Below are 12,640 nucleotides of genomic sequence, written 5' to 3'. Positions count from 1 at the left end.
ACAACTTCGCCTCAGGCGAAGTTGTCCATAACTTCGCTTGTTCAACAAGTTCGCCAAAGCGAACTTGTTAACAACTTCGCTTGTTCAACAAGTTCGCCTAAGCGAACTTGTTGACAACTTCGCTCGTTACATAAACATAAACATAATCAAAAACATTATTACATTACAGACTCGATTACAATCGTTAGACTATGAACTACTGACAAACATGTACCAACAGATTTCGTGATCTCTAAAACATTGTAATACAAAATAGAGAATAAAAACAGCTTAGACCACACATGTGTCTGGATCCAAACATAACCGTTAAGCCTAAATAGTCAAAGGCTACGTGGCCGCGGGCTAATGATCATATATAGTTTCTCCGGAATGGGCTACGTGGCTCGGAGACTTGTGTGTGTGTAGGGCAGTGTTACATATACCGAGTATAGCAATATACCTGCTGAGCTTGTCAAGAAAACTATATTTGTATTATGATTGTTATTTATATGATTTTAGAGTCATAACGATTCACCAGCACATAGCTGACGTATTTTAATCCCACTTGCAGGTAATTAAGTTTGATGATAGATGCAAGGAGTAGAGTCATCAAGAGTTAGAAGCTCGCAGACCAAGATGGCTCAATTTTTGAATATTATAATCCTTGTAATATGAAAACAATACTTTTGTAAAACACTAACTTGGGGTATTTAAATCCCAAGTAAATTTTCCAATGTAAATGATATTTTATTAAACCTTTAAGTCTTTCGCTAAAATAACCCATAACTCTGATACATTTACAAAACAGCTACTAACTATTGGTCACACTTCTAGGCCCTAGGTAGGGGTGTGGCATATATTATCTATGAAATTTCAAATGCCTTTAAACCCTCTAATGGGGTGTTTTGCCAATAGTGGAATCTCATATGCAAGAATTTTCAGTTTTATTGTAGCTACATGGTCTATTTTTGTAGATAATTTAAATAGTTATTAATAGAATAGGTTAACGGTAAACTAATTTGTTTAAACAAAATAACGGTAACTTATTCACAATTTACTCTTCATTATCAGCCTTTGACTGAGTCAACTTCTTTGGACCTAAGATACGGACATCTCCCTCTTTCTTTTAAGCCTGTTCTTTGATACCTCATCTTTCTCATCAACAAATGATGATAACCTACGCAACGAGTGGGACCTAATTCGAAGGTCACAATAGTGTTTTCTGAACTCGCAAAGGATCTTGCTAAAGTATATGAGGAGGGCCAGAGCACAAGCAACTCCAACTATTAGAAAGAGTCCCCCGAAGCTTTCTAGTTGGAATTGTTTCGAGTTTGAGTTTTGTTGGTTGCAAGTTTTTTTCGCAAGCCAGTGGTCGTAAATCTTTTGAAGCTCACCGTTGTCAGATAATCTTAATATGGAAGTTGACACGTCAACAGCTAATGGAGAATCCCTTGGAAACGCCTAACAAAAGAACAATCATAGAATTAGTGGTGTTCATCTGATTGGATAATGGATTATTCGATTCGGATTTTTTAGATTTGAAAATTTTAGGACCCTATCCGAAATCTGATATGATCCAATACGAATTAGGGACGATCCTATCCGATCCGAATCAATCCAAATTCAATTCGGATCGGATTCGGATAAAATACGAATAATATGAACTAATCGAATAATCCCAAATTAACATAATAACAAAACTTTCCTAATTTTTGGTTTCTAAATGTTTTTACTATTTTAGAATCACAATAAACGTACAAAACCGGAAAATACAAATTATTTTTGAATAAAAATTCAAAATTCAATCTTCAAACAATAGTTTAAATAAGAGAAAATTACTGTTTGCGTCCTTGTGGTTTTAGGGCGAAGACACAATGAGTCCCCGAAATAATTTTTGAACTGGTTGAGTCAACATGGTTTCAAAAACGAACAATTTGAGTCCCTGTGGTTTGAAAAACAAACAATTTGAGTCCCCGTGGTTTCAACAAAATGAAAGTTTACCCTAAAAGTTAAGTAAAGGTAGGGATTCAAATGGTTCGTTTTTGAAACCACGGGGACTCAACCAGTTCAAAAAAATTTTCGGGGACTCATTGTGCCTCCGTCTTAAAACCACAGGGACGCAAACAGTAATTTTCTCTTTAAATAATCATACACAACTGGAAAATACAACTAAAAAACATCTTATTTATTCGGATTATACGGATATCCGAATAATCCGAACAATCCTAATTTTTTAAAATTCCATATCTGAATCGGAATTAGTTATTCAAATTGGGTTGTTTCTGTTTCGGTTTTCTTGAACGCCCCTACACAGAATCTTGACTTTTAAGGTCAGTCATTTTTTCAAGTAAAGGAAAAGAAAAATCATTTTTACTACATTTTAAATTCAAAATATGTGAATAGAGATACTTACAAATCCCCAACCGCTTGTGAAGAACTCTTCACCGACAACTTGAAACCCACAGTTATGTGAAAGGGAAAGATCGATATAGGGTCGTTCTTCAACAATGGCCGCAACTATTCCTGCCCTGAGCTTCTCAGCATATTCTTGTGGGGAACCGAGAGCCATAAGTCTTGATTTTGGTATGTTGAGTTCTTCAATCATATAATTCTCAGCAAACGATCCTACTTGAAATCCTATTCGTTCATTGGTCGAGATCAATGAATCGATTCCTCTTATTGAAGATAAAAGCTCTTGAATAGTTAAAATGGTTGTAAGGTTAGCGGTGTAACTTGAAGTTATTATTAAAACAACATAGATCCAAATTAAGAGAACCACTCGACCAAGAGTGCTCACCGTGTTTTCCCCTGAAAATAGTTTTACCCATTCATAAGTCAATGGACCATAATAGAAGTTAGAAAATTACTAAAGAAGTCAAGTTTGACAAGATTTTTTCAGAACTAGAGACTCAAATATACCCAACACTTTCAGAAAGTGTAGACGAAAATTTTAAATTAGCCTGGCTTTCTCAAAAGCATAGGCTAAGCCGGCTGTGTTATCTGGTTTAATTTAGCCTACTGATTTACGTGATACCATGATCTAACGAGGTGGATTGTTAGGGCTATACTAGCTTACAAGTGGACAGCTGTCATTTTTTGAGTGCTTAGAAGGTGAGACCTACTTTTCATGAGTTTCAATTCAAAAGACCGTCGGTTATGACTTAGCCTACTTAGCTGACCTGGCTGATGTGACATGTTCCAACTAGTTTAAAATTGAGATCACTATGAAATTGTAAACTAAAAATTATGACTATTTCAATCTACGTGACTAAAAATTGATAATTTTCCCTTGATACATACTATGTGAGTAAAACAAAGTTGACGAGGTAAACCTGCAAAACATCAACAAGACTAAGACTTAGTTTCTGAAAAATAACATAGCTTTTGTACTAATATGGTACTTGTAATCAGGATCTAAACTACTGACCAGAAGATGGTGACTAATTGCTGCTTAAGTGGCCCCCCAAATTCTTCGTTCCGCTTGTGTTCCAATATCCACAAAACAACTCCGACCATGATGAAGAAGCCCGCGGTGACGGCCCATATTAGTGGAGTAAAGGGTCGAAAGAAAGCCCAAGCACTTGAGTCTACTTTCTTTATGGCGACCACTACAACCAAACCCAAATCTAGATATGGTAGTGTAAAGTCAACGACCTTTGTACGGTTAGTGGTTATTGTAATATATCCAACAGCAGCATCAAACACATATATTAGAGGTCCAAATATGAGTGGGTTGGGTTGGATTTGGGTGATGGGTATGAGTTAGAATGAATTTATAGAGGGTTAGGATGGGTATGGGTCAAGATGGGTAAAGTTAACCATCTTGACCCAAGTAAATGTTAAGATGCAAAGGGTTTCAAAACTCTCAAAAAAATATTCAAAAAATTTAATAACTCAAAATATAAATCAAAAACGCAAAAACTAAAATAACTAAAATGCCCCCCGGTCGTCCTTGTTCATAAAAAAAACAATAAAAAAACTCGGTTTCGTGTTGTTTTATTTTCCGGTTCATTTTTGCTTTTTTTTTTCGTTTCGGTATCTATTTGGTTTCAATTACTTCGGTTTTTGTTCGGTTTCGATTTCTTTGTTTTATTCGGTTTAGGATGGGTATGGGTAAAGATAGGTAAAGTTAACCTATCTTGAACTAAGTAAAGGTTAAAAACACAAAAAGTAAAGAGAAAATTACTGTTTGAGTCCCTGTGGTTTTAAGGGAGAGGCACAATGAGTCCCTGAAAATTTTTTTGAACAGGTTGAGTCCCTGTGGTTTTAGAAATGAACCATTTGAGTCCCTGCCGTTACTTAACTTTCAGGGTAAAACTTTCATTTTACTGAAACCACAGGGACTCAAATTGTTCGTTTCTGAAACCATAGGGACTCAAATTGTTTGTTTCTGAAACCATGGGGACTCAACCAGTTCAAAAAATTTTCGAGGACTCATTGTGTCTCCGCTCTACAACCACAGGGACGCAAACAGTAATTTTCTCAAAAGTAAAATAACTCAAAATGTTTCCCTCGTCTTCCTCGTTCATTAAACAAAAAAAAACTCGGTTTCGGTTTAGGTTCGGTTTTTTCAGTTTTTTTCCGCTTCGGTTTTGCTTTTTTTCATTTCGGTCGATTTAGGTATATGTTCGGTTTCAATGATTTCGGTTTTGATTTCTCGGTTCCGTGGGTTTGTATGAAATAAAATTGGATAAAGCTTGTTTTATTCTACTCTAACCCATAACCAAACTCATTATAACCTATAACCAAAAGTCACTAGCATTTTCCTAACCCATCATGACATTCTTGCAAAATTCTTTTGATCTATTCTGACCCATCTTAATTTTAAAAGTAATCAAAATTGACCCAAAACAACCCATTTGAATTGTTTCGCCACCCTTAACAATAAATAAATAAATAAAATGCAAATATCGATCATATTATACTTTACTTACGTCGTATGCAACTTTATTCACAAGTTCGGTGTAGCTCGGGTTCTTGTGACCGTCCCCAAACATGACAAACTCATAAGGAACCTGATATGGAATCAACTTTAATGCGGCAAGAACAACATCTATACTAAACCCATGATCTTCATGTGATCCGTTAACTTGTGTAACAGTTTCTCTGTAACTTGTTCTTAACGGAACTCCAATTCTTAATGGTCTCCCATTATTTGAAAACTCCCATCCTCGAGGCTTTTCTGTTGTGTGCCCCGGCCATACAACACTTCTTAAATGCTTATTAGAAGACGTTCGGTTCGGTGGATTTGCATAAAGAGACTCTGGAAACTGGACCGATAGCCCAGAGTGGTTCGACCAGTATCCAAGAACCCGAACCTGGTTCCCAACCACGTTGATGATATCAAAAGAGGGGTTTATCATGGACCGGTCATGAACTTGACCGGGCCAGTTAGCCCACTCATATTTGTTTGCAGTAAGCTGGAAAGCAACTTTTTCCCACTATCAAAAACCCTAAGTGCTCCAAGATTCAAACCATTTGATCCCTTTGAACCCGTTAAACGTGCATCACTTAAGAAAGAGATGCTCCCGCCATTGTTAAAAAACTTGTCAAGCGTGCGTGCAATCATCCAAACTGTATCATACGTGTATAACCCATACACGTTCGACCCTATTGACCCGTTACTCAAATTCTCCCACCTTCTTTCAAACTCTCGTTTTTTACCCGAATCGGATACGTGGGGCCGAAGCGTGAGAACCCCTTGTGAAAACCATGCGTCTTTAGAGTTGATGCCGGTAGAATCCAAAACCGTTGATAACCAGGTGGATGCAATCCAGACATAACCTTTATTCATCATGCCAAGCTTCTTAGCAGCTTCCATAATTAAAAGACCCGCTTTATAATAACCATGTACAACAATGACACGAGACTCCATTGACCGAACATTGACCAGCACGTCATGAACATCTTGTGGAGATACTGGGTCGGGTGGCAATGGTGCTTTGTAAGAAAGCTTACACCGTTTCTTCCATAGTTCATCACTTAATGTGGACATGCTGTTCCTAAACTGGTCACCATATGAATATATGGCGATTACCTTTCGATAGCCGAAATAACTAACCATTTCGGCAATGGCGGCCATTTGGTAAAGGTCATTAGGGCTGTCTGGATGAAATAGGGGTATTGAAGTGGTGAAAGCGAGGGGTCTAACGCAAAGCATGATAGAAATGGGACATGGAGTTCGTTTGCAATATTTGAGAGTACACGAGCTATCGTGGAACTAATTGGACCAATGACAGCCACAGTATCATCCTCCATGTACTTCAATGCTAAAATTTTTTTTATCAAACTTAGATAAAGAGCTTGTTATATCTCATATGTATAAATGTATAATTATATATGTCGATTAATGATCTCAACAAATGATAAAACAGTTTGCCAACGTGGAAAGAGAGATCAAAACTTTCAAACACACAGACGGAGTGTAGATATAGATATTATTTATTTAACTGTTTAATCCATATAACTATTCAAATAAAAGTGTTAACCTGTTTAAAAGTTGAATAACAAAAAATCAAAAAAATATATATTTGTAAGGCCAATCTCGTAGAATTCTTCACCGAGACTTGTTAACCAGATCAAATGTGTCTTGGCCCGTTTATCAGCCCATGGATAATATCTATGGAACCTTCCATCAGCCCATCTATGGCTCCTCTTTTATCTTCACCAATGATTAGGAACCATCACAAGCACTCATTTCCTTTTGTGTTTTATCTTGGCCATTTTAGTAAATTGTTTCTTATTATTTGGAAAGCTGGATTTTAATAATATCATATTTTTACTGTGGGCTGATAATAATCTCACATACAAATTTTCATGCCACCAGTCCCACCTTAGAGCATTCACATCAAACCTAAAATTACACAAATCGTTGTCTTTTTTTTCTCATTTTCAAGTAAATAATATTTTTTTTATGTCTTTACTAGTATCTTTCTCTCTCATTTACCCACAACCACTTTCAAAACGTACTAAAAAATTATAAGGGTGGACAACGACTTTTCAAATATACAGAAGAATAACAGGTTTTCTATCTCCTTTTCTCACAACAGCATAACACTCCCTACATTATAATAACTCTCCCTCACAAAAAATGAATGATAGGATGTGAATGATCTTATAAACTATTTTTCTCAATGGACTTTCGTTAAAAAAAAAAATTAATGTCATTAAGTTTTATTCTATTTTCAAACTGATATTTTAAGACTTTTGTTCAGATGGAGGACGCGAGTCAATTGATATAAAACTTACATTCAAATGGTGCTCCAAACGACGACCGACTTTCTTCCGATTGTCATTTGGAGCACTGTTTCGAGGTAATTTTAACATAATCGACTTGTATCTTCTTTCTAATCGAAAGCGCTAAATTATCAATTTGAAATTCAGATAAAACTCATCTAAAGAGAAAAATAGTGTAAAAGGTGGGACTTGTAGCAAACATATTGTCATGTGAGATTATTATCGGCCAAGTGACAACTACAAAAATGTGGGATCATTTTAATCCAATTGCCTTATCAATATATTTTTTTGCTTTGGTCCATTTTGGGCTATAGAAATGCAACTCATTTCATAAAATTGTCAAATATTTACCAGATAATTAAAAATGTGATTTTAGAGGTCTTATTTTGAACTCACTCGAGCCACAAACTTGAAAGGATTCTCATAAATGGTTATGTGTTCAGACTCTATCAATTCAACATTTCAACCCAACAACCTGACACTACCACATAAACTAAACTCTTGTTGGGTTAAACAACGATGTTGATATAAAATCATGAATTTTGTTTTTATTATGCTTAATAATATCCCCATTGATGCTAAATCTTTGATTTCAAAATTCTAAAATTTGAAGATTAAACATTACCATTAATAATACAGAAGAAAAAACTGAAGTTTGCATCATGAATGGAAAGACTCAGGCTTTTTCCCGGCAAAATGTTGGGATCAGAATTGATATCATCCACCGCTGCCTTCATGGCAATGGTTGCCACCTTCCCATTGATGGAGTCCAAGCTCAGAGTGGCTCCAATGTTCACCGTATCCGTCGTCTTTGAAAGCACAACCGAGAATGTTATTAGCGCAACAATGAGCATCACTGAACCCCTCATGGCATTTGATATGAACAGAACAAAACAAAACAGATGCTATATAAATATGATGCATAAAGTAACAACAGTGAAAAGCATAAACCCATTAAACAAATTTAGTATCTTTTATCAAAAAAAACACAAACCAAAAGAGGAAGTAAACTAAAGATTACGTTGGCCATTGGGTTGACTGTACCTCTTTAAATTTTTCGTCAAAATTTGTTTATAATTACTTTAATCTACCTTCTTGAAACTTTGAGCTTACTCGAATGCTAAATTGCTAACCATACTATCGTGCAATAATTGATGGTGCAACGAGCGACGTTTACATGATAACAACAACGTTTTAATTGTATCAGTAATGCACGTCAAAGATACACAAGTCTTGTTTCTTGGAAAAGCTATCACACGCCAATACTTCACAATTTATTCATTTAACCAAATTACAACAATTGGAATATGACCATACAAAATATGGTTTCGTTACACTAGACAATAGACATTTAGGTTGGAAAACTTATTCACAATTTACTCTTCATCATCACCAGCCTTTGACCGAGTCAACTTCTTCGTCGGACATGAGATATGGACATCTCCCTCTCTCTCTTTAGCCTGTTCTTCGATACCTCTTTTTTCTCATCTACAAAGGATAAAAACAAGCGTAACGAGTGAGACCCAATCTGGAGGTTAGAATGGTGCTTTCTAAACTCGCGAAAGGTCTTGCCAAAGTATATAAGGAGGACCAGAGCACAAGCAACTCTCAATATGAGAAAGAGCCCCCCCAAGCCCTGTAGTTGAATTTGTTCTGACTCTCCCGGGTCACAAGTTTTCCTCTCGAGCCAATAGTCCTGAATCTTTTCTAGCTCACCGTTTCCGGACAATGTTAGTATTGCAGTTGACATGTCAACGGCCAATGGGGAGTCCCTCGGAAATGCCTGACCAAAACAGTCACATAATCTTTACTTTTAAAGCAGCATGATGCACATTAATGTTATGAACTATATAATGCAGTGTAGCTTTTGGTTCTTGTTCACAATAAGGAATTGAACTCTATTAAAAGTCAAATATGTTAAAAGAGGTACTTACGAATCCCCAACCGTTTGCGGTGAACTCTTCACCGACAACTTGAAACCCGCAGTTAGTTGAAAGGAAAAGGTCAATGTAGGGTCTCTCATCAACAATGGCAGCAACTATTCCCGTTTCGAGTTTCTCAGCATACTCTTGTAAGGAACCAAGAGCCATAAGTCTTGATTTTGGTATGTTGAGTTCTTCAATCATATAATTCTCAGAAAACGATCCTACTTGAAACCCGATACGTTCATTGGTCGAGATCAATGAATCAATTCCCCGGATTGGAGATGAAAGTTGTTGAACAGTTAAAATAGATGTGAGGTTAGCAGTGTAACTTGAAGTTATTGTTAGAACAATATAGAGCCAAATTAAAAGAACCATTCGACCAAGAGCGCTCACCGTGTTTTCCCCTAAAAATTTCGGTATGATATGTTATATCCAGTTAATAAGTCAAAGAGTTGACACTCAGACAAAGGTTTGAAACTTACTTTGTGCAAAAAACAAAGTTGACGAGGTAAACCTGCAAAACATCAAGAACAATACTCGTAATCACATTTAACACATTAACTTATTGTAAAAGTACCCAAAATAGACAATGAAAACAAATCACATAAGCATGGAAATCATGATCCATTAATCAAATTATACAACGGGTCAATTTGAGTCTATCCAAATTATATAATGGGTAAAAGTGAATCACTCGCCTAAAAGTTGCTAATTTTAAACTGGCCCAAATGGGTCAGCACAGCTCACCACCGTCATTCCGTCAATACCACCTACACGGTTACCTCCACCCGTCGCCACTCTTGGTTTTGAAACACGCGCATCAGGAACGCATAGTGAAAGATGTGGTTTGATGCACGCATTTTAGAGTTCATGCATAAATTACTAGTACATTTTGCATAGACACATAGGAGTACTTGAAAGACTTATTTATTTATTATTCTTTTTGTTAACTTGGTTTTGTTCCATAATAAAACTTAATATTTACATCAACACAGAAAGCAAGCGGGCAACAGAATGCGCCGCAAGCTCTTTTTGAATTGCAAAACTCAATCTTTTGAAAATTGCGCCGATAAATCTTAGAGTCATAACATTACATTGATAGACTTATTTTGGTTATACATAAAATTTCTTTGGTGGTATTAGAGCTTCTTTTTTTATTTATTTAGTTTAATCTCTTTATATGTTTAAAAGTTAACGAGTTAAAATATTGGATGCAATCATTTTCTAACGCAAGCCCTCGCATATTTGATGTGTGTGCATCTTGCATTGCGCAACAAAGACACATCGGCGTTTGGGTTAAAGCTCACGCATTTTAAAACCAAGTCTCTTCCAATCACCGTTAAAAATATATATTGATACTTGTTTTTTTCATTTCTAAAATGATCCATTAATTTTAACATTAACACGTTTTGACTCCTTACTAGCTTGCTTTGTCAGACTCCATAAAGACATAAAGGGACATCAAGTACTCACCAGAAGATTGTGAACAATTGCTTCTTGAGTGGGCCCCCAAATTCTTGGTTGCGCTCATGCTCGAGTATCCACAAAACACCTCCAGTTATGATGAAGAAACTCGTGGTGACGGCCCACATTAGTGGAGTAAAAGGCCGCAAGAAATCCCAAGCACGCGAGCCTCGTTTGTTTATGGGGACCACTACAACTAGACCCGACTTTATATACGGTAGTGTGAAGTCAACGACCCTTGTACGTTTAGTGATGATAGCAATATCACCAATAGCAGCATCAAACTCCTGCAACATAATGCAAATATCAAATATTATTTGGAAAGAACACAACAAAATGCAAATATTATACTTAACTTACTTCGTTTGCAACTTTATTCACAAACTCGGTGTAGTTCGGGTTCTGATGGCCATCCCTAAACGTGACATACTCATAAGGAACCGGATACGGAATCAACTTTAATGCAGCAAGAAATACATCCACGCTAAACCCATGAATTTGACGTGAACCGTTAACTTGTGTAACAGTTTCCCTAAAACATTCTATTAACGGAACTCCAATCCTTAACTGTCTCCCGTTATTTGAAAACTCCCATCCACGGGGCTTTTTGGTTGTGTTCCCGGGCCACACAACACTTCTTAAATGCCGGTTAGAAGAAGATCGGTTCGACAGTTTTGCATAAAGAGTCTCTGGAGACTGGCCCGATAGCCCAGAGTGGTTCGACCAATATCCAAGAACCCGAGCCTGGTTCCCAACCATGTTGATGATATCAAAAGAGGGGTTTATCATGGACCGGTCAGGAGTGAAGCTGACCGGGCCGGTTAACCCACTCATATTTGTTTGTAATAAGTTGGTAAGCAATTGTTTTCCTCCATCAAAAATACCGAGTGCTGAAAAGCTCAAACCTTTCGTTCCCTTTAAACCCAATACACGAGAGTAATTAGAGAAAGAAATGCTGCCACCCTCTTTAAAAAACTTGTCAAGCGCGCGTGCAATCATCCAAACTGTATCGTACGAGTATAACCCGTACGGGTTCAACCCGATCGACCCATTACTCAAACTCCTCCACCTTTTTTCAAACTCTTGTTTTTTACCCGAATCCGGCACATGGGGCCGGAGTGTGAGAACCCCTTGTAAAACCCATGCATCTTTAGAACTAATGCCTGTAGAATCCACAATATTAGATAACCAAGTGGATGCAATCCAGACATATCCTTTATTCATCATGCCAAACCTCTTAGCAGCTTCCATAATTAAAAGACCCGCATTAGGGTAAGTGTGTACAATAACAACAGGAGATTCCTTTGACCGAACGTTGACTAATGCGTTATGAACATCTTGCGGAGATAATGAGTCGGGTGGCAATGGTGCTTTGTAAGAAAGCTTACAACGTTTGTCCCATAGTTGATCAGCTAATGTGTACGTGCTGTTCCTGAACTGGTCACTATCTGAATATATGGCGATTACTTCTCGGTAACCAAAATATCTAGCCATTTCGGCAATGGCGGTCATTTGGTAAAGGTCATTAGGGGCTGTCTGGATGAAATAGGGGTATTGAAGTGGTGAGAGTGAGGGGTCTAATGCTAAGCATGACAAAAAGGGGACATGGAGTTTATTTGCAAGTACATGAGCCGCCATAGAACTAAAGGGACCAATGACTGCTACTATATCATCCTCCAGGAACTTCAATGCTAAAAAGTATAATCATCGACAAATGATAAAACAGTTTTTTCGGAAAGAGATATCGAATATCTAACTAAGTTTGTATCGATTAAAATTTAAAACTTACCACTAATAAGACTTTGGTACACACTTTTTTTTGCATCATGAACGAAAAGACTCGGTCTTTTCCCAGGCAAAATGTTGGGATCAGAATTAATATCATCCACAGCTCCCTTCATGGCAATGGTTGCCACCTTCCCATTGATGGAGTCCAAGCTCACAGTGGCGGCAATGTTCACCGTATCCGTTGTCTTTGAAAGCACAACCAAGAATGTTAGCACAAAAACTGACATCACTAAACCCCTCATGGCATA

At 37.1% G+C, this 12,640-nt stretch overlaps 1 protein-coding gene and 1 pseudogene across 1 annotated transcript; both read right to left on the bottom strand.

Annotated features, from left to right (window-relative positions):
- Nucleotides 1-977: 977 nt before the first annotated feature.
- Nucleotides 978-8,084, bottom strand: LOC143610564 (glutamate receptor 3.2-like; annotated as a pseudogene).
- A 539-nt stretch (nucleotides 8,085-8,623) lies between these two features.
- On the bottom strand, nucleotides 8,624-12,634 carry LOC143610566 (glutamate receptor 3.2-like). Its single transcript, XM_077085012.1, has 6 exons — nucleotides 12,394-12,634; nucleotides 10,965-12,295; nucleotides 10,614-10,891; nucleotides 9,623-9,654; nucleotides 9,150-9,544; nucleotides 8,624-8,998 (listed from the first exon to the last, which is right to left on the bottom strand). The coding sequence occupies exons 1-6, from the start codon at nucleotides 12,632-12,634 to the stop codon at nucleotides 8,624-8,626; spliced, it is 2,652 nt and encodes an 883-aa protein (XP_076941127.1).
- Between the last annotated feature and the right edge of the window lie 6 nt (nucleotides 12,635-12,640).

Source organism: Bidens hawaiensis, unplaced genomic scaffold (genome assembly GCF_021521415.1).
Source record: "Bidens hawaiensis isolate Kalapana, Puna unplaced genomic scaffold, B.hawaiensis_p1.1 tig00026871_1, whole genome shotgun sequence".
Taxonomy (NCBI): Eukaryota; Viridiplantae; Streptophyta; class Magnoliopsida; order Asterales; family Asteraceae; genus Bidens; species Bidens hawaiensis.
This window is presented reverse-complemented; position numbering and strand designations above follow the sequence as displayed.